Source organism: Scyliorhinus canicula, chromosome 16 (genome assembly GCF_902713615.1).
Source record: "Scyliorhinus canicula chromosome 16, sScyCan1.1, whole genome shotgun sequence".
Lineage (NCBI taxonomy): Eukaryota > Metazoa > Chordata > Chondrichthyes > Carcharhiniformes > Scyliorhinidae > Scyliorhinus > Scyliorhinus canicula.
In genome coordinates this window covers 79,328,338-79,350,673 of record NC_052161.1, presented here as the reverse complement: position 1 = coordinate 79,350,673, position 22,336 = coordinate 79,328,338, and the positions used below count along the sequence as shown (strand labels likewise).

The following is a 22,336-nucleotide window of genomic DNA, read 5'->3' as shown; positions in this document are numbered from 1 at the left end:
ATGGGGAAAAGTGAGATGTTTGCGGTCCAGGCGAGGGGACAGGAGAGGCGATAGGGGGAGCTGCCGTTTAGAGTAGTAGGGGGAAGCTTTCGGTACCTAGGCATCCAAGTGGCGCGGGAATGGGAACGGCTGCACAAACTAAATCTGGCCCAACTAGTGGACCAAATGAAGGACGATTTCCGGAGGTGGGCCGCACTCCCGTTGGCATTAGCTGGGAGGGCCAGACGGTGAAGATGACGGTCCTCCTGAGATTCCTGTTTGTGTTTGTGTCTCCCCATCTTTGTTCCGCGTTCCGGCGGGCAAGACCCTGCGAGTAAAAAAGGGGATGCTTGAGCGGAGCCGGGGAGAGGGCGGGCTGGCGCTGCCAAACTTCAGTAATTACTACTGGGCGGTGAATATAGCCATGATCAGGAAGTGGGTGGTTGGGATGGGGGGGGGGGGGGGGGGGGGGGGGTGGCGGCACCGGAGCGGATGGAGACGGCTTCATGCAAGGGCACCAGCTTGGGGGCGCTAATAACGCCGCCTCTGCCGCTCCCACCGGCACGGTACTCCCCCAGCTCCGTGGTGGCGGCGGCCCTGAGAGACTGGGGGCAATGGAGGGAACGTGGGAGCATCGGGCTGGTCCCCAAAATGTAATAATCACCAGTTTGCCCCGGGAAGGATGGATGGGGGGTTTCGGAGATGGCAGAGAGCAGGGATTGAGAGGATGGGTAATGTGTTTATAGAGGGGAGCTTTCCTACCCTGACAGAGATGGAGGAGAAATTTAGATTGGCGAGGGGAAACGAGTTTAGGTACCTGCAGATGCAGGAGTTCCTACGTAGGCAGGTCTCAACCTTCCCACTCCTACCACCAAGGGGGATACAGGACAGGGTAGTTTCCAGAGTGTGGGTGGGAGAAGGGAAGGTCTCCGACATCTGTAGGGAACTGATGTGGGTCAGAGGAGACGCAGACTGACGATGTGAAGCACAAGTGGGAAGAGGAGTTGGGCGGAGAGATAGAGGATGGTCTCTGGGCAGATGCTTTAAGAGTCAATGCATCCATAACATGTGCCAGGCTCAGCCTGATACAATTCAAGGTCCTTCACCGGGCCCACATGACAGTGGCCCAGATGAGCAGGTTCTTTGGTGTAAAAAATAGGTGTGCAAGGTGTGCGGGAGGGCCAGTGAACCATGTCCACATGTTCTGGACATGTCCAAAGCTTAGGGGATTCTGGCAGGGGTTTGCAGATGTCATGTCCACGGTGTTGAAAACAAGGGTGGCACCGAGTCCAGAGGTGGTGATTTTCAAGGTGTCGGAAGACCCAGGAATCCAGGAGGAGAAGAGGCAGACGTTCTGGCCTTTGCCTCCCTGGTAGCCCAGAGGCGGATATTATTAGCTTGGTGGTACTCAAAGCCCCCGAAGTCGGAGAGCTGGCTATCTGACATGGTTATCTTTCTCTGTCTGGAGAAAATCAAGTTCCCTTGAGAGGGTCAATGTTAGGGTTCGCCCGAAGGTGGAAACCGTTCGTCAATTTCTTTGCGGAAAATTAATCGCTGGCAGAAGGGGGGTTTAGCTCATTTTAGTGTTGGGGGTTAAGAAAGGTGGGACCTGTAAGGGAGGAAGAAGCCTTTTTCACTATGTATATCAATTCATGTACATTGTTTATTTTATTGCTGTTGTAAAACCAAAAATACCTCTAAAATGTTTATTAAAAAAAAACATGTCAGAGACATTTCTCTGCCCATTGATTGTTTTGAACATCAGATTTACTGAAATGTGACTTTGCTTCCCTCCTCAGCACAAACACAACAGTGTCAGATAGTCCATTCCAGTGTTCTAAAACTGAAGCTAAAGCTTTTGTGGATAAAGTAAGTGTGTTTATCACTTGTCTGATACTGCTGTAGACTGTTGGAGTATGTAACTTGCTATTGTGCCTCGGGTACATGAAGCTAAAGCACACCTTTGTTCCTTCATGAATCGGTCACTCCTGCGCTGTTTCAAGTTTGATTTTTCAATCTGATTGCCCAGCTGAAATGTCCTGGAGGGCAGAGCAGGAGACAGTTAACTGTCGAACTCGCCTCAGAGTCGGACAGTAATATATTCAAGTCTCATTCCAAGGACTTGATTGATCCATCGGATACTCCCAGTGCAGAACTCGGGGAGCGCTGTGTATGTGTGGGTGGGGGTGGGGGGGGGTCAGCCCTGTGTGGAGTGTTGCGGTGTCAGAGGGTTCCTGGGTCAGTAGTTATCCACAATCAATGCTTAACCTCATTTAATCCCTCTGCCTTTCTCCCACTTCTGACCTTGAATTTGTTCTTTCCCTTTTGCTTCCATACTTATAGCCTATTCTGCGAAAAGGTTATTGATTAAAGCATTGACTTTTTTTAAATTCATGGGATGTGAGCATCTCTGGCAAAGCCAGCGTTTATTGCCCATTGCCCATCCCTATTTTTCCTTGGGAACGTGGTGGTGAGCTGCCTTCTTTTTTTTTTAAAGAAAATTTTTTAACATTCAAAACAGCGATCCAACACACGCAAAACCCCACAACATACCCAACTCCCCCGTCCCTAAACCCTAACTACCCATACAGTAGATTCCCTGCCCTTATACATCACTTCCATGCCTCCCCTTCACACACACATACACACACACCCCCCGCCGCCCGCCCTCCCTGCTGACGGTCAATTTTCCTTGAAGAAGTCGATGAACGCCTGCACCTCTGAGCAAACTTTATTTTCTCTAGCCTGAGAAACCCTGCCATGTAACTGACCCAAACCCCCGACTTTGAAGGCTCCAGCTCCCTCAATCCCAGCAAAATCTGTCTCCGGGCAACCAGGGAGGCAAAGGCCAAGATGTGTGCCTCTCTTTCCCCTGCCCCCGGATCTTCCGACACTCCAAACATTGCCACCTCTGGACTCGGAGTCACCCTCCCTTCCAGGACCTCTGACATAACATCTGAGAATCCCTGCCAAAATCCCCTCCGCCTCGGACACACTCAAAACATATATACATGGTTCGCAGCCCCCCCCCCCCCCCCCCACACACCTGTCCTCCACCTCCTCACAAAACCTGCTCACCTGGGTCACAGTCATGTGAGCCCTGTGGACCACCTTAAACTGGATCAGGCTAAGCCTGGCACACGGCAAGAATGCATTGACACTCCTCGGGGCCTTCTCCCACAACCCGACTTCCAAATCCCCTCCCAGCTCTTCCTCCCATTTCATAGAATTACATAGAATTTACAGTGCAGAATTTCCTCTTCACCTCCCTAATTGGGACCCCTTCCCACTCCATCAGTTCCTTACATATTTCCGAGACCCTTCTCTCCCCAGCTCCTGTTTTAGACAACACCTTGACATGTAGTTCCCTTCGGGGGAGGCGAGGGAAGCTGCCTCCGAACAAAACCCCGTACCTGCAGGTACTGGAACCCGTTCCCACCCGGCAACTCAAACTCCTCCTCTAGCTCCTCCAAGCTCTGGAAACTCTCCTCAATAAAGAGGTCCACAAATCTCTCAACCCATGCCTGCTGCCACCTCCTAAAGCCCCTGTCTAGGCCACCCCCAACCCCCCAGAGCAAACCGGTGACTGTCACAGATCGGTGACCACACCAACGCCCCCTCCAGTCTCGTGTGCTGCCTCCATTGCCCCCACACTCTCGGGGCTGCCTCTACCACTGGGCTTATAGAGTACTGTGCTGGCGAGAATGGCATAGGTGTCGCTGACAAAGCCTTCAGACTCATGCCCTTGCAAGATGCCGCCTCCACTCGCTCTCACACCGACCCCTCCCCACTACCCATTTCCTAGCCATAGATATATATGAGCTGCCCAGTAGTAATTAATAAAAGTTCGGAAGGGCCAAGAAGGACCTTCTTCACCCTCGGGGCTTTCCCAGCCCATAAAAAACCCAAGATCGCCGCATTCATCTTCCTAAAAGAAATGTCTTAGAGATGAAGATTGGGAGTCGCTGAAACACGAACAGCAATCTCGGGAGGACTGTCATCTTCACAGTCTGTACCCTCCCCGCCAATGACAGCGGGAGCACGTCCCACCTACAGAAGTCCCCTTTCATTTGCTCAATCAACATGCCCAAATTTAGTTTATGAAGCTGACCCCAGTCCTTTGCCACTTGAATCCCCAGGTACCTAAAACTCCTTCCCACCACTTTAAACGGCATCTCCCTCAGTCCCCTCTCCTGCCCCCTTGCCTGGATTGTAAAAACCTCACTTAGCAATATTCAGTTTGTAACCTGAGAACCGGCCAAATTCCTCCAGTATTTCCATAATTCCTGCAATTCCCCCAACGGGTCTGTTATATAAAGAAGCAAATTGTCCGTAGAGCGAGAACCTATATTCCACCCCCACCCCCCCACACACACACACACACACACACACACACACACACACACACACACACCCCCTCCCCACTATCCCCCACCAAATGTTCGATGCTTTTTGCGCCATTGCCAAAGGCGCAAGAAAACAAAAGTGGGGAGAGTGGACCCCCCAGTCTCGACCCCCGACACAGACTAAAATATTCTGATCGAACCTGGTTTGTCCATGCATTTGCCACCGGTGCCTTATATAGCAAACAGGACCCAATCCACAAACCCAAACCTTCTCAGAACATCCCACAAGTACCTCCACTCCACCCGATCAAAGGCCTTTTCTGCATCCATGACCACCATCACCTTGACCTTGCGCCCCTCTGCAGGCATTTTTACATTTAGGAACTGACTAAAGTTGGACATCAGGTGTCGTCCCTTCACAAATCCCGTCTGGTCCTCCACTATTACCTCCAGTTCACAATTCTCTATGCGCATGGCCAAGATCTTTGCCAGTAATTTTGCATCTACATTTAACAGGGAGATTGCCTTATATGAGCCACAGCTCATCCTTATCCAGCTTCAAAATAAGGGAATTCGATGCCTGCTATAATGTTGGGGGAGCAATCCCAGTTCCTTTGACTTGTTAAAAGCCTTTATCAACAGCCTGGAAAACTTTTTATAAAACTCCACCGGGCATCCGTCTGGTCCTGGGGCTTTACCCAATTGCATCGCGCGCCCCCCCCCCCCCCCCCCCCCCCCCCCCCCCAAAATCCGTCTATAACCTCCCCAAGCCCAATTGGGGCTCACAAACCCTCCACCAACTCATCTATCCTCGGGAACTCCAGCCCTTCTGGAAATTGTTTCTCCTTCCTCGGGAGCAGTGCTCTGGAAGCTAGTGTTTGAAACAAACCTGTTGAACATAGAACATAGAACATGTCCAGACACCCTGTGATTTTGAATACCTCGATCAAATCTCCTCTCGGCCATCTCTACTCTGAGGAGAACAGTCCAAACTGCTCAAATTTATCCACTTAACTGACTTTCTTCATCACTGGGGCCATTCACGTGAATCTTTTCTGCACCCAATCTAATCATTCCCATTCTTCCTAAAGTGTGGTGCTCAGAAGTGGACACAGTGTTGCATCTGAGGTCTTATACAGGTACAAGGCTCCTTGCTCTTGTACCCTCCTACCTTAATAACCCAGGATCCTGAATGCTGTATTAACCAATCTCAACTTGTCCTAGCACCTTAACAATTGTGCATTTCGTCCCCAGGTCCCTCTGCCCTGCACCCCTGTAGCTGTACCCTTTAAATAGTCTCAGCATTCTTCCTACCAAAATGAATCACTTCACATTTCTCTATTAAATTCCATCCACCATTCTCCATCCATTCCACCAGCCTCTGTCTTTGGAAGTTCTGCACTACCCTCAGTTCAAAATGCTTCTAAGTTTTGTCATCTGCAAACTTTGAAATTCAATCCTGTACACCAAGAATAGGTTGTTAATATATATCCGAAAGAGCAAGGTACCTCACACTGATGTCTCAGAATCACCGTTCAATGTCCTCCCAGTCCAAAACGCAGTCATTCACTGCTACTGTCTCATAGAACCCCTACATTGCAGGAGGAGTCCATTTGTCCCATCGAGTCTGCACCGACCCTCTGAAAGAGCACCCTACACATCTGTTCCCCCCTCCACCCCGCCCTATCCCTGTAATCTAACCTGCACTGGGCCTGTAACTCGGCCAATTTTATATCTACACTGTCTTTTTTTTTAATTCCATGGGCAATGACTGGTCGCAAGCTTGTCATGTGACACTTTATCACATGCTTTCCAGAGGTCCATGCGCATCGGATCAACAGCATGACCGCCATTCACCTATATTACCTCATCCAAAAAAACTATTTTCCCTTAAATCTGTGCTGACTTTCTTTAAATCAGTAGGATTTGTACTTGTTACTTCCACTTGTGACCATGGAGTGATTGGTCACATAAAGGGCTGTTCCTGTTCAAAGTCACAGAAAGGGTCTCTTTTTACCCAGATCCAGGTGGAATTTTGATGAAAAGGTGTAGGTGAATGTTAGAGGAGTAGTTTACCCCTGGAATGGTATGTCTTCTGATCACCGGACCCGGCAGAAAACAGTGAGAGGTTTGGCTGGAAAGTTGAAACAGTCTTGTGCTTCACAGACAGTCTCTTCCAGCATGCAGGCGGGGGAGGGGCAAGCTGTAAGGCCCCAGATACAGGAACTGATGACTTTTATCAAGGAGGAATTCCATAAACAGAGGAAAGGAATTCCATAAACAGAGGAAAGAAATGCATGAGGATCATTCAAAGGCCATTGCAGAAGCTGTGGCACCTCTGAAGAGTACTTTGGATGGAATGGGGAGGTGTTTGGAGTTGCAGGGGTCACAGATTCGGGAGATTGAAGGAGTGATCTCGGACCACAGCGATCGTGTGGTGGCTCTGGAGGCGGAGGTGGGGCTCCTAGGAGACGTTTGTAAAACACTGAGGGCAAAGAGCGGGAGAATACCTCGAAGACAGAACCTACGAATAGTGGGCCTGCCTGAAGGAGTGGAAGGTGTGAGTGCCACGAGGTACGCCTCGAAGATGCTGGCGGGGCTGGTGGCAGAAGGGGTGCTAGATAAGGAACCTGAAGTGGACCGAGCACATGGGTCTCTGAGGCAAAAGCCTAGAGCTGGGGAGCCGCCGCGGGCGGTGATCGTGAGACTCCATAAATTTGTGGAGAAAGAGAAAATTCTATGGTGAGCCAGGGAGAAGCATAGCTGCAACTGGGAGGGAAATAATGTCCAGATTTATCAGGACATCGGAGCCGAGTTGGCAAAACGTTGGGCAGGTTTCAACAAGGCCAAGGCGGTGCTGTACCGGTGGCATATCAGATTTGTGGTGCTCTACCCGGGAGTATTATTTTGAGACCCCAGAAGCGGTCGAAGACTTCATTAAGGCGCATAAACTGGGGGAGAACTGAGTGGACAATGATTGGGAACCAGGGTGCTAGCACTATGTAATGGTCGGGAGCATGTTTGAAGTAGGTGTAGGGATTGGAGGATTTTTGCTTTTTTTTTTTGTGTGTGTGGGGGGGGGGTTCTGTTCAATGTTGAGATTGTAAGGAGTTGTAGGGGTGAAAGGTTTATGTGGGGATGGATGTTCCCATTCTCTTCCCCCCCCCCCCCCCCCCCTCCCCCACACACCCCTCCTGTTTTATGGGACTGTTTGTGTTTAACATTTGTTTGTTTGCTTTTGGAGAAGGCTACCTGGAGTTCAGGAGAAGTCCTTGTTTGGGTGGGGGAGGGGAAGGCCAGCAGGAGGCCGCCTTCTTTGAGCTGTGGGGGGGGGGGGGGAAAGAGAGGAAGGGGGGAGGGTCATTAGGATGTGCTTTTGGGCAGCGGCGCTAGCAGGTTATGTTGGTGAACGGAAGTGAGATGGTGGGGGAGAAGGCCAAGAGGGGAGGCCAGGGGAGGGGGGAAAGGGGAAGTGAGGGGAGGGGGGGGGGGGGGGGGGGAAGAGCAAAAGCGGGGGGTTTCTGCAACGTGGCAGGGGGAGAGATATGACATGGTGAAGGGCAAAGAAAGGGGCCATCTGGGATGGGACACAGAGTGGAATCGAGTCCCAGGTCGATCAGTAGGGTACGAATGGCAAGGGAGCTTGGGGGGTTTGTGGAAAGGATGGATATGGTGGATCCGTGGTGCTTACAGAACTCGGGGGGGGGGGGGGGGGGGGGGGAAGGAGAAGGAGAAGGAGAAGGGAGTATTCCTTCTTTTCACACATCTGTGAGGTGTATTTGAGGATTGATTACTTTGTAGTGAGTCGGGAGATTTTGGTTGGGGTGGAGGGGGCAGAGTATGCGGGGATAGTTATCTTGGACTATGCACCCCACTGGCTGACTATTTGGTTCAGTACCGGATGAGAGCAGAGGCCGGGGTGGAGGTTTGACTCGGGGTTGTTGGCGTATGGAGGTTTTTGTGTTCAGGTGTGGTTGGCGATTAGGGATTATGTGGAGTTCAAACAGAATGGGGAGGTGTCGGCGGGCATTTTTTGGGAAGCACTGAAGGCAGTGGTCCGGGGAGAAATTCTCTCATTCACGGTTTGTGCGAATAAGGAAAGGAGGGCGGAACTTGTGAGCGAGCTAGTGGAGGTGGACAGGGAATATTTGAGGGTGCCCACTGTGGAGGGATTGGCGAGGAGGAAAAGGTTGCAGGGGCAATTTGACAGGCTGACAACGGAAAGGGCAGTAGGGCAAGAGGGGTGCAATATGAGTATGGGGAGAAGGCGAGCCGCATGCTGGCGCACCAGCTGCAGAGGCAGGCTGCGTCCAGGGAAATATTGAAGATCCGGGCTGGGGATATGGTGTCAGAGACATGGAAGATAAATGAGGCATTTAGAGAGTATTACCAGGAACTTTAAGGCAGACCCAGGAGGAGAGGAGGGGGATATGGGGTGGATCTGGATGAGCTGGAATTTCCCCAGGTGGAGGAAGCAAAGAGGCAGGTGTTGGAGGAGCCCCTGGGGCTGAGGGAGGTGCTGGATAGTATCAGGCGTATGAAGTCGGGGAAGGCCCCTGGGCTGGATGGGTACCGGCAGCATTTTATAAGGAATTTGCTGCGGACCTGGCACCACATCTGTTGGGGGTGTTTAATGAAGCGCTTGAGAAGGGGGAGTTGCCGGAGACGATGAAGCAGGCAGTAACCACACTAATCCCAAAAAAAGGGAAGGATCCGGTGGAACACAGATGTGAAAGTATTGGCTAAGTTGTTGGCAGGGAGGATTGAGGATTGTGGCCCGGGGGTGGCTGCAGAAGATGAAAAAGACTTTGTGAAGGGCAGGCAGCTCGTGAGTAATATAAGACGGCTGTTGAATGTGGTGATGAATCCGTCGAGAGCTCTGGCACTGGAGGTAGTGATGTACATGGACACGGAGAAAGCATTTGATCGGGTGGAGTGGCGATACTTGTTCGAAGTTTTGGGAAGGTTTGGGTTTGGGCCTAGATTGTGGCATGGGTGCGGTTGCTGTATGTGGCTCTAAGAGCGAGAGTGAGGACGAATTATATGAGCTCACAAAGCTTTGACTTGCACAGGGGTACGAGGCAGGGGTGCCCACTGTCGCCGCTGCTGTTTGTGCTGGTCATAGAGCCATTGGCGATGGCTCTCAGGGGGTCGGCAGAGTGGCAGGGGATAATGAGGGGATAGAGGGAGCATCGGGTGTTGCTCTGTGCTGATGACCTCTTGCTGTATGTTTTGGATCCGTTGGAGAGTATGGGAAGGATTATGGGGCTGTTGGGGAAGTTTGGATGGTTCTCGGGATACAAGCTGAATGTAGGGAAAAGCGAGGTATTCCCGGTGAATGAGTTGGCACAGCGGGCTAATTTAGGGAGGATGCCATTTACGGTAGTGAGGGATAGGTTTAGGTACCTGGGGATTCGGGTAGCGAGGGAATGGATGGGGCTCCATAAGTGGAACTTAACGAAGTTGGTGGAGGAGGCCAGGGATGATCTTAAGAGGTGGGATACACTGCACTTAACATTGGCCGGGAGGGTCCAAGTAGTGAAAATGAATATTCTGTCGAGGTTCTTTTTTAATCTTTCAGGCTCTCCCAAAGACCTTTTTTCGGAAAGTGGACACAATCATCTCTGACTTTGTATGGGCGGGGAAGGTGCCGAGGGTGGGGAGGACTCTGTTACAGAGGCAGCAGGGGGAGTTGGCGTTGCCAAACTTGCTTCATTATTATTGAGCGGTGAATGTGGACAAGGTGCGGCGGTGGTGGGAAGAAGAAGGGGTAGAGTGGGTTAGGATGGAGGAGGAATCTTGTAAGGGGTCTAGTTTGAAGGCTATGGTGACGGCAGCATTGCCAATGGTAGGTATTCAGGGTACAGTCCACGGTGAAGATATGGAATCAGCTGAGGAGGCATTTTAGGGTGGAAGAGATGTTGGTGCTAACGGCGCTGTGCGAGAATGATGGGTTTGGGCCGGGGGGAATGGATAGTGTATCAAGGAGGTAGAGGGAAGTGGGGCTGGTCAAAGTGAGGGATTTGTATTTGGAGGAAGGGTTCGCCAGTTCTGGTCGATCTGTCAAGGGGTAGTGAGTTCAGGTATCTACAAAAGGGAGGGGGTTCCTTAGATTGCCGGGATACACCCTGCTGGAGCGACTGCTGTTTCCGGATGTGGAAGGGGAGGGAAGAATTGGGGATATATATATAAGTGGGAATGGAGATGGAGTGAGGCACTGCAAAGGGTAAACGGGACCTCCTCTTGTGCAAGGATGAGCCCGATACAGTTCAAGGTGGTGCACAGGGTGCATATGACTCGGGCGAGAATGAGTGGGATCTTTCAGGGGGTAGCAGATGAGTGTGAGAGGTGTGGGCGGGGGCCAGCGAATCATGCGCACATGTTCTGGAGTTGTGAAAAATTGGGAAGATTCTGGGCGGGAGTGTTCGTAGTCTCAGCCTAGAGGGTAGAGTAGGGAGTGGACCAGGACCCTTTGGTGGCAATGTTTGGGGTTTCAGAGAAGCCGAAGCTCATGGAGAGGAGGAAGGCCGATGTCTTGGCCTTCGCCTCTCTGATTGCACGGTGCCGAATTTTGCTGGAGTGGCGGTCGGCATCGCCACCGGGGGTAGCAGCATGGTTGGGTGACCTGTATGACTTCCTGCGGTTAGAGAAGATAAAGTATGAGTTAAGGGGCTCAGCAGGAGAGTTTGAGAAAAGGTGGGGGATGTTTGTGACCGTGTTTGAGGAGCTGTTCGTCGCGGGGGATGGATGAAAAAGAAAAATCTGTACAAACTGTATAGTTGATTGTTTGAATGAATGTTTCCCGGTTGTTTATTCACTGTAACCTACTTTGATACAAGTTTGAATAAAATGAATAATTTTGAATTGAATAATTTGGTCCAGAATTTCCAGAAGGTTTCCCACCACCGAGGTTAAACTGGCTGGCCAAGGGTGATCCTTGCATCCTTTTTAAGCAAAGGTGTTGGGTTTGTATTTCTCCAATCCGCTCGCAACACCCCTACATCTAAAGAGAATTGGAGGATTGTGATCAGTGCTTCTGCAATTTCCACCCTTCCCTCATATGCTTGAAAAGGGAACATTGAAAGGACTGTGGGGAAAGAGCAGGTTCATGGGACTAATTGAACAGGTCCTGCAGAGAGCTGAAACGAGCACAGTGGACAAAATGGCCGCCTCCTTTGACCTATTGTTCTGCGATTTGTTGTTAGACTCTACTAAAACATTTCTAAACTCTTGTCTTTTCAGGTGCCAGCATATGGAGCTGGTGATTCAATGCCACTGGACGGTAAGTTTTCCTAACCTGTATTTGTACCTCTCTGGGGTACAGTTAACTCCTGGCTGTGTTGCCAGAGAATGCTTGGGAAAGTCTACAATGCGAACAGAATTTTGTGTGCACTTGCTTGTCCGCTCATAACTCATCCGTACTTCTACTTTTCACCGTTCATCACTGTTTATTTAGTTCTTGTACCAAGGCAGGATTAAAAGTATAATTCATGCCTTGTGTCTGTGCTAATACTTGTGGTCAGCTAAATGTAGGCTGTGCAAAGGCTTTGCAACATCATTTGTTTCATGTTACCCAGCGTCTGACTTCCTCTTGTAACCTCCATATTTATTTTTCAGAAGAATGGTGGTACCCTACTGCAGGATGTTGATAATGGGAATGGGTGGAAATTCAACAATCTCCAAACATAAGAGGGGTGGCGCAGTGGTTAGCATTGCTGCCTATGGCGCTGAATATCCGGGTTCGATCCCGGTCCCGGATCACTGTGGAGTTTGCACATTCTCCCTGTGTCTGCATGGGCTTCACCCCCACAACCCAAAGATGTGCAGGGTAGGTGGATTGGCCATGCTAAATTGCCCCTTAATTGGAATGAAAATAATTGGGTACTCTTTATAAAAAAAATTTAAAAATTTAAATTTAGAAACATAGACAATAGGTGCAGGAGTAGGCCATTCGGCCCTTCGAGCCTACACCACCATTCAATATGACCATGGATGATCATGCAAATTCAGTATCCCACTCCCGCTTTCTCTCCACTCCTGCTTTCTCACCATACCCCTTGATTCCTTTAGACGAAGGTCCACGTCCAGGCCCCTCTTAAATATATCCAATGACCTGGCACCAACAGCTTTCTGTGGTAGAGAATTCTACAAGTTCACAATTCTCTTGAGAGAAGAAGTTCTTCCTCATCTCAGTCCTGAATGGCTTACTCCTTATCCTTAGGCTGTGATCCCTAGTTCTGGACGTCCCCAACATTGGGAACATTCTTCCTGCATCTAGCCTGTCCAGTCCCATCAGGATTTTATGTTTCTATGAGATGCCTTCTCTTTCTTCTGAATTCCAGTGAGTAATAGCCCAGTTAATCCAGGCTTTCTTTATACGTCAGTCCTGCCATCCTGGGAATTAATCTGGTGAACTTTCGCTGGACACGTTCAGTAGCAAGATGTCCCCCCTCAAACTAGGAGACTAGAACTGCACACAATACTCAAGGTGTGGCCTCACCAAGGCCCTATATAACTGCAGCAAGACATCTTTGCTCCTATACTCAAAAGCTCTCGCTATGAAGGCCAGCATGCCATTAGCTTTCCTCGTCGCCTGCTCTATCTGCAGGGCAACCTTCAGCGATTGTTCCACCATGACATCCAGGCTCGATGCACTTCCCCTTTTCCTAAACTTCCACCATTCAGATAATAATCTGCCTTCCTGTTTTTGCTACCAAAGTGGATAACCTCACATATACCCACATTACGTTGCATTTGGCAAGTATTTGCCCACTAAGCCAGCCTGCCCAAGTCACCCTGCAGCCTCTTTATATCCTCACAGCACACACTACCACCCAGCTTAGTGTCGTCTGCACATTTGGGGATATTGCATGCAATTCTTTAATCCAACTCTTTCATCCAAATCATTGATGTATATTGTGAACAGCTGGGGGTTGCAGTGCTGAACCCTGTGGTACCCCACTAGTCGCTGCCTGTCACTCAGAAAATGACCTGTTTATCCCCACTCTCTGCTTCCTGTCTGCCAACCAGTTCTCTATCCACATCCATACAGTACCCCCATACTACTAGCTTTAGTTTTGCTCACTAATTTCTTGTGTGGGACCTTGTCAAAAGCCTTTTGAAAATCCAGATACACAACATCCTTGTCTACTCTACTAGTCACATCCTCAAAAAAGTACAGAAGATTTGTCAAGCATGATTTCCCTTTAGTGAATCCATGCTGATTTCTCCCTGCTTTCCATCAGTCATTTCATCCTTAATAATTGACCCAGCATTTTCCCCACCAATGAAATCAGGCTAACTGGTCTATAATTCTCTGTTTTCTCTCCCTCCTTTTTTAGAAAGTGGGGTTACATTATCTTACTTCCAATCCATTGGAACTTCCAGAGTCTATAGAATGCTGAAAATGATCACCAATGCGTCCACTATTTCTGCGGGCCACTTGAGTACTCTGGGATGCAGAGTATCATACCCTGGGCACTTATTAGGTCTTAATCTCATCAATTTCCCCAATACAATTTCCTGACGAATAAGGATTTCCTTCAGTTCCTCCTTCATACTAGATCCACTGTCCCCTAGTATTTCTGAAATGTTATTTGATCTGAAAACAGATCAAAAGTATTTGTTCAACTGGTCTGCCATCTCTTTGTTCCAATTATGAATTCACCTGATTTAGCACAGTGGGCTAACCAGCTGACTTGTAATGCAGAACAAGGCCAGCAGCGCGGGTTCAATTCCCGTCTCGGCCTCCCTGAACAGGCGCTGGAATGTGGTGACAAGGGGCTTTTCACAGTACTTCATTGAAGCCTACTTGTGACGATAAGCAATTATTGTTATTAGGGACCTACATTTGTCTTCATAGAACATAGAACATAGAACGATACAGCGCAGTACAGGCCCTTCGGCCCTCGATGTTGCACCGACATGGAAAAAAAAAAACTAAAGGCCATCTAACCTACACTATGCCCTTATCATCCATATGCTTATCCAATAAATTTTTAAATGCCCTCAATGTTGGCGAGTTCACTACTGTTGCAGGTAGGGCATTCCACGGCCTCACCACTCTTTGCGTAAAAAACCCACCTCTGACCTTTGTCCTATATCTATTACCCCTCAATTTAAGGCTATGTCCCCTCGTGCTAGCCACCTCCATCCGCGGGAGAAGGCTCTCGCTGTCCACCCTATCTAACCCTCTGATCATTTTGTATGCCTCTATTAAGTCACCTCTTAACCTTCTTCTCTCTAACGAAAACAACCTCAAGTCCATCAGCCTTTCCTCATAAGATTTTCCCTCCATACCAGGCAACATCCTGGTAAATCTCCTCTGCACCCGTTCCAAAGCTTCCACGTCCTTCCTATAATGAGGCGACCAGAACTGTACGCAATACTCCAAATGCGGCCGTACCAGAGTTTGGTACAGCTGCATCATGACCTCATGGCTCCGGAACTCAATCCCTCTACCAATAAAGGCCAACACACCATAGGCCTTCTTCACAACCCTATCAACCTGGGTGGCAACTTTCAGGGATCTATGTACATGGACACCGAGATCCCTCTGCTCATCCACACTACCAAGAATTTTACCATTAGCCAAATATTCCGCATTCCTGTTATTCTTTCCAAAGTGAATCACCTCACACTTCTCCACATTAAACTCCATTTGCCACCTCTCAGCCCAGCTCTGCAGCTTATCTATGTCCCTCTGTAACCTGCAACATCCTTCCGCACTGTCTACAACTCCACCGACTTTAGTGTCGTCTGCAAATTTACTCACCCATCCTTCTGCGCCCTCCTCTAGGTCATTTATAAAAATGACAAACAGCAACGGCCCCAGAACAGATCCTTGTGGTACGCCGCTCGTAACTGAACTCCATTCTGAACATTTCCCATCAACTACCACTCTCTGTCTTCTTTCAACTAGCCAATTTCTGATCCACATCTCTAAATCACCCTCAATCCCCAGCCTCCGTATTTTCTGCAATAGCCGACCGTGGGGAACCTTATCAAACGCTTTACTGAAATCCATATACACCACATCAACTGCTCTACCCTCGTCTACCTGTTCAGTCACCTTCTCAAAGAACTCGATAAGGTTTGTGAGGCATGACCTACCCTTCACAAAACCATGCTGACTATCCCTAATCATATTATTCCTATCTAGATGATTATAAATCGTATCTTTTATAATCCTCTCCAAGACTTTACCCACCACAGACGTTAGGCTCACCGGCCTATAGTTACCTGGGTTATCTCTACTCCCCTTCTTGAACAAAGGGACCACATTTGCTATCCTCCAGTCCTCTGGCACTATTCCTGTAGCCAATGATGACCTAAAAATCAAAGCCAAAGGCTCAGCAATCTCTTCCCTGGCTTCCCAGAGAATCCTAGGATAAATCCCATCAGGCCCCGGGGACTTATCTATTTTCACCTTGTCCAGAATTGCCAACACTTCTTCCCTACGCACCTCAATGCCATCTATTCTAATAGCCTGGGTCTCAGCATTCTCCTCCACAATATTATCTTTTTCTTGAGTGAATACTGACGAAAAGTATTCATTTAGTATCTCGCTTATCTCCTCAGCCTCCACACACAACTTCCCACCACTGTCCTTGACTGGCCCTACTCTTACCCTAGTCATTCTTTTTCTTTTCACTAGTCCTTTTTCTTTTCACATATTTATAGAAGCTTTTGCATTCAGTTTTTATAGTTTTTCTGCAAACTTATTCTTGTATTCTACTTTCCCCTTCAGAATTAAACCCTTTGTCCGCTGCTGAATTTTAAATTTCTCACAGTCCTCAGGCTTGCTGCTTTTTCTGGCCAATTTATAAGCCTCTTTGCTTTAACACTATCCCTGATTTCCCTTGTCAGCCATGATTGAGCCACCTTCCCTGTCTTATCTTGCGCCAGACAGGGATGTACAATTGTTGAAGTTCTCCTTTGTGTTCTTTAAATGTCTGCCATTGCCTATGCATTGTCAATCTCTGAAGTATCCTTTGCTAACTTATCCTAGCCAATGCATGTCTCATATCATCAAAGTTACCTTTCTTTAAGTTCAGGACCTTGTCTCAGACTTAACTGTGTCATTCTCCATCTTAATGAAGAATTCTACCATTATTATGTTTATTCTTCCCTAAAGGATCATGCACCACAATGTTGCTAATTAATCATCATTCATTTTACAATACCCAGTCTAGGATGGCCTGCTCTCTATTTGGTTCCCTGACATATTGGTAGAGAAACCATCCCTTATACATTCCAGGAAATCCTCCTCCATTGCATTGCTACCAGTTTGATTAGCCCAATCAATATGCAGGTTGAACTCACCCATAATAACTGCTGTAACCTTACTGCACACATCTCTAATTTCCTGTTTGATGCCACCCCCAACCTCTCAACTACTGTCTGGTGGTCTGTACACCACTCCCACTAGTGTTTAAAAACATATACTCGCATTGGGAGCGGGACAGCGAGGGGTCACCAGATTGGTTCCTGGGCTGAGGGGGTTTCTCTATGATGAGAGGCTGATTGTGGGGAAATATTAAAACTTGCGAAAATATAGAATCTTCAGATTGACAGATCAGCTTTTCAAAATCCAAACTACAGATGTGACAATGTAACAACGTAAGTGCAGCCAGTTAGATACAAGTCTAAATGGCAGGTACAGAAATCTGGAATAAAATGCTGAGATGGAGCGGTAGTCAGGAGTCTCAACTCGGGGACAAAGAAGGGGTGTTACCAAAAACGTGCATTTATAAGAAAGTTTGACCCCTTGTGCGGATGGTTCATTTCTTTGTTCTCTTTTGCTTCTTTGGGCTTTTGTTGCTTTTTTTTTTGATATCTGAATTTGTACTAGATTTTGCAATAAACTCAATCTGAACTTCGACTGCGTAAAGCGGGTTAATATCCTCTGGAGTTTAGAAGAATGAGAGGCAACCTCATCGAAACCTACATGATTCTGAAGGGGATTTCTAGAGGGTGAATCTTGGGAGATTCTTTCTGCTTGTTGGGGAATCTAAAACATGTGGGGGGGGCATCAACTCAGATTAAGGGGGCTGGTCATTTAGGGATGAGAGGAAGATAAATTCCTTCCTCAAAATGTTGTGAATTTTTAGAATTCCCAACCCGATGGTTCTGGATGCTCCCTTCCCCTGGGACATCGGTTTCGATCCTGCCCAGGTGCAGGCTGGCTTGTAAAGTCCGACCTCCCCTGGAATAGACAGAGTTTTGTCTCTCGGGAATTAAGAGATATGGGGAGCGGACAGGAAAGTGGATTTGAATCTTAAGATCAGCCATGATCATATTGAATGGGAGATGGGCAGAATGGTCTACGCCTGCTCCTACTAGTCACTCAGAGTAGTTTGCAACCCAATGCCAGTAGCATTTGGAGCAAACAATGGTGACAAGTAACATTTGCACCACACAGGTACCAGGCAATGAACATCTCAAATAAGAGGTTAATCACCATCCCCATGACATTCAATGACATAACCAAAAAGATAAAAGGGAGAGCGCGATTGAGGGGTTGCTTGAAACTTTGTTGTAGCCTAGGAGGTACTGGGAACCTGACTACAGCTGCAAGAAAGAACTTGAACCGTGATATCACAACCAGCAGATAAATGATTGGCTAGTGATGCGCGCGCGCACACAGACACACACACACACACAGAGACACACACAGACACACACAGAGACACACACACACACACACAGAGACACAGACACACACACAGAGACACAGACACACACACACAGACACACACACACAGAGACACAGACACACACACACACACAGAGACACAGACACACACACACAGACACAGACACACACACACAGACACAGACACACACACAGAGACACAGACACACACACAGAGACACAGACACACACACAGAGACACAGACACACACACAGAGACACAGACACACACACAGAGACACAGACACACACACAGAGACACACAGACACAGACAGACCAGACCAGACCAGACACAGAGGTAACCATAATACGCAAAAGGAAGATGTGGTTTCTTCCAGGTGATGGTATATCGTCCTTCACAATAAGCTTGCAAATTTCATGGGGCTCTGAAAAGCATTCCATTAGGATAGGATCCAATTACCACCCTTCCGGGCAAAGTACAGCCTTTTTGGCCCATTCGTTGGCCACCAGCCAATCAATCAAGCGCATTTCTCTGTCTCGTGCCGACAAGTCTGAAGCCTCTAGTATGCTTCTGAATTCTGCTGCTTGACTTAAGATACATGTCCATTAATCATCCATGGATCAGAAATCATCATGGCGAAATAAAAGAAAGGGGAAATAAGGTAACAATCAAGGAGGGCCCTAACAGCATCAACACTTGCAAGTTTCACACCTTAAAAAAAAAAAATCTGCTTTTCTATTCCGATAAACAAGTGAATAATTAATTTTCTTACATTGAACTCCACTTTGTTATCCACTCCCCCCAATCTGTCTATATCCCTTTGCAGCCTCTGTGTCCTCCCCACAGCTTATCTTTCCACCTAGTTTGGTGTGATCAGCAAACTTAGATATATTTATCTCTGTCTCTTCATCTAAGTGATGAATATAGATTGTAAATAGTTGAGGTCCCAGCAGTGAACCTTGCAGCACTCCATTAGACACAGTCGGACAACTTGAAAAAGCCCCATTTCTACTTCCTGCTCTCTGCTTTCTATCCATTAACCAATCTTCTATTCATGTAATACCAACGCTAACAACCAATTTAACAGTATGGCTCCTTTACACGTGCTAGAAGCTACATATATTTACACACAGCAAACAGTCCAGGGTGGCACACTGGTTAGCACTGCTGCCTCACTGCGCCAGAGACCCGCGTTCGATTCCAACTTCGGGTGACTGTGTGGAGTTTGCACATTCTTCCGGTGTCTGCGTGGGTTTTCCACCACAGTTCAAAGATGTGTAGGTTAGGTGGATTGGCTGTGCTAAATTGCCCTTAGGTGGGATTATGGGGATAGCGTGGGGGATCGGGTCTAGGTAGGTGCGGTGGCAGTCGATGGGAAACTATTTAAACAGGATAGAGACAGACCAATTAACCTGACATCATTCAAAGAGAAAAATATTGGAACCCATTATTAAGGAAGCTGTAATTATATTTATAAAATGATTAGGCAAGTTCAACATAGTTTTATAAAAAGGAAATTGTATTTGAGAAGTCTGTTGGGAGTTATTTGAGAATGTAAGTAATGGGATAGATAAAGGTGAGCAAGTGAATGTAATAATGGATATTTGGATTTTCAAAAGTCATTCATTGAAGTGCTGCAAGATGTTTGCTGCACAAAGGAAGAGCTCATGGGGCTGGGGTAGTATATTAGCCAGAACAGAGGATTGGTTCAGGGACAAAGATGTGGAGAGTCAGAATAATTGGATCATTTACAGTTTCAGGCTTAGTGGGGTGGAACCAAGGATCGGTGCTAGATATAATGAGGTGGCACAGCGGTTAGCACTGCTGCCTCACAGCACTCTGGAGTTTGCACATTCTCCCACTATGCGTGGGTTTCCTCCGGGTGCTCCGGTTTTCTCCAACAGTCCAAAGATGTGCAGGTTAGGTGGATTGGCCATGATAAATTGCCCTTTAGTGTCCAAAGGTTAGGTGGGGTTATGGGCATAGGCAGGGGATTGGGCCTTGCTAGGGTGCTCTTTCAGAGGATCGGTGGAGTCTCGATGGGCCGAATGGCCTCCTTCTACACTCGGGATTCTTGATTACGGTGAAGGGATTGAGTATTATACATTCAGTCTGGATAAGGATAGTAGGTTAATTGAGTGGATGAGAAGGTGGATCGAGTGTAATGTGGGGAAATGAGGTGATTCACTGATGGTAAGAATCGAAAAGCAAGTTTTTATTAAAAGGCAAGAAACTTTTACATGTTGATTTCAGAGAGACTTGGGTGTCCTTATACATAAAACATAGCTAATAGGCAGGTACAGCAAGCAATTAGGAAGTCAAATTATACATTCAGTGAGGAAGCCTTGCTACAATTGGACAAGGACTTTGAAGTGACACCAGGAGTCCTGGCCTCTGATGTACTTCCCTTCGAGAGAGTGCAGCAAAGATTCATTGATTTGATTCCTGGGACAAATGGTGGAATGAGAAGAGATTGTATAGATCTATATTCCTGAGATATCTCCCTATATTGCCAAACGTTTAGAAGGATGAGAGCCAATTTCATTGAAATATATATTCTGTGAGGATTTAACGAGAATGGAGAGTCTCAAAACTAGGGATATAGACTCAGGCTAAGGGCTCAATCATTTAGTACTAAGGTGAGAAATTTCTCACTGAGGGTTATGAACTTTGGAATTCACTATCCCAGAGAGTTGTGGGTTGTCCATCATTATGTATATTGAAGTCTCAGCTGGACCAGTTGTTGGGCTCCAAGGGAATCGGGGATTGGGTTGGACAGTCTGTCAGAGATCAGCCATGTTCCTATCGCCAGGAGGCTTTCGGGGACCCTGTGGGCCTATTCCTCTTTCTTATGTGTTCTCATCCTCTGGCTTGCACTAAAGCTCCTGGTCCTGACTGCTTGCGGCCCAACTGCTCGCACGTTTTCCCTAACCCCAGCCTCGCAGTCATGCCCTTCTCCACATCTCCCCCCACCCTCCTTGCATGCACACATGGTAAAGGAGGAATGTTAGGAGAGACTTTATTCTTGCACAGCGAGTGGTAGCGAGCTGGAATATGCTGCCGAATAGGGTGGTGGAAGTGGAGATGATCAATGATTTCAGAATGAAATTAGAGAGGACCTTGTGCAGGGTAACAGGGGATAGAGTGGGGAACTGGGACTGACTGGATAGTTCTACAGAGCCAGCATGGACCTGATGGGCCACATGGGCTCCATCTGGGCTGTTATGACTCTGGACTAGGTCCAGTGGGGCTGAAATGCTGTTGCTGTATTAGAGCAGAACATCCTGAATCAAGCTCTTTTGTAACTCTCTCTCTGCAGTGGACAAGTGGTGGTACGGCAAGAAGAATTAAACAGACAGGAAGAACCTGATGGAATAGGAAGTCCATAGGATCCAAAATCCATCTCTTCGCTGGCAAGTTGTAGACTCATAATTGGTATGAAGAAAAGGGATGAATTTGAGTGTACTGATAAATATCAATGATCAATGTAGCTTCTACTTCAGGAACGAAGGAAGCGTGTCAATTCAATAAAATTTATCTAACTCCATTGCTGGTCTTTGATTTATCTGAATGTAGCTCAAGCTTCCAGCGAGCACACTTTTTATTCTTTCATGGGATATGAGTATCACTGGCGAGATCAGCAATTTATTACCTTTAAGTAAATGGTGGTTGGTGGTGAGCCTCTGCAATCCACCTGGTGCAGGTACACCCACAGTGCTGTTAGGGTGGAAGTTTCAGGATTCTGACCCAGTGACAGCAGACAATATATTTCCAAGTCAGGGTGGTGTCAGGGGCAGCACAGTGGTTAGTGGTCACTGTCTGTGCGGAGTCTGCAAGTACTCCCCGTGTATGCGTGGGTTTCCTCTGGGTGCTCCAGTTTCTTCCCATGGTCCAAAGGCGTGCAGTTTAGGTGGATTGGACATGCCTAGCTTCCCAATTGCCCGAAGTGTCCAATAAGGTTGGGAGAGATTATTGGGTTACAGGGATAGGGTGGAAGTGAGGGATTAAAGTGGGTTGGTGTAGACTCCATGAGCCGAATGGCCTTCTGCACTGTATTATATATATATATTATATAAATGAGTGTGTGAGAGACTTGAAGGGGAACTTGCAGGTGGTGGGTGTCTCCATACATCTGCCCTTGTCCTAGGCGGTAGATGTCACAGGTTTGAAAAGTGCTGTCAAATGAGGCTTGGTGAGTTGCTGCAGTATGTCTTCCAGAGAGTGCACACTGCTGCCACTGTCGGTGATGGAGGGAATGAATGTTGAAGGTGGTTCATAAATTTAACTGCTTTGTCCTGGATGATGATTCAGAGTGTTGCAACTGCAAATGCCAATTCAATCATACTCCTGAC

The 22,336-nt window shown here is 47.8% G+C and overlaps 1 protein-coding gene across 1 annotated transcript in view; it reads left to right on the top strand.

Annotated features, from left to right (window-relative positions):
- The window catches only part of LOC119979767 (inorganic pyrophosphatase-like), a 74,501-nt gene extending 52,970 nt beyond the window's left edge, over positions 1 to 21,531 (top strand). The window contains exons 7-9 of the mRNA XM_038822399.1: positions 1,779 to 1,848; positions 11,568 to 11,607; positions 21,304 to 21,531. Coding sequence (XP_038678327.1) covers positions 1,779 to 1,848; positions 11,568 to 11,607; positions 21,304 to 21,335 — 142 coding nt within the window. The 3' untranslated portion in view covers positions 21,336 to 21,531. The remainder of the gene's footprint in view (positions 1 to 1,778; positions 1,849 to 11,567; positions 11,608 to 21,303) is intronic.
- The last annotated feature ends 805 nt before the right edge of the window (positions 21,532 to 22,336 follow it).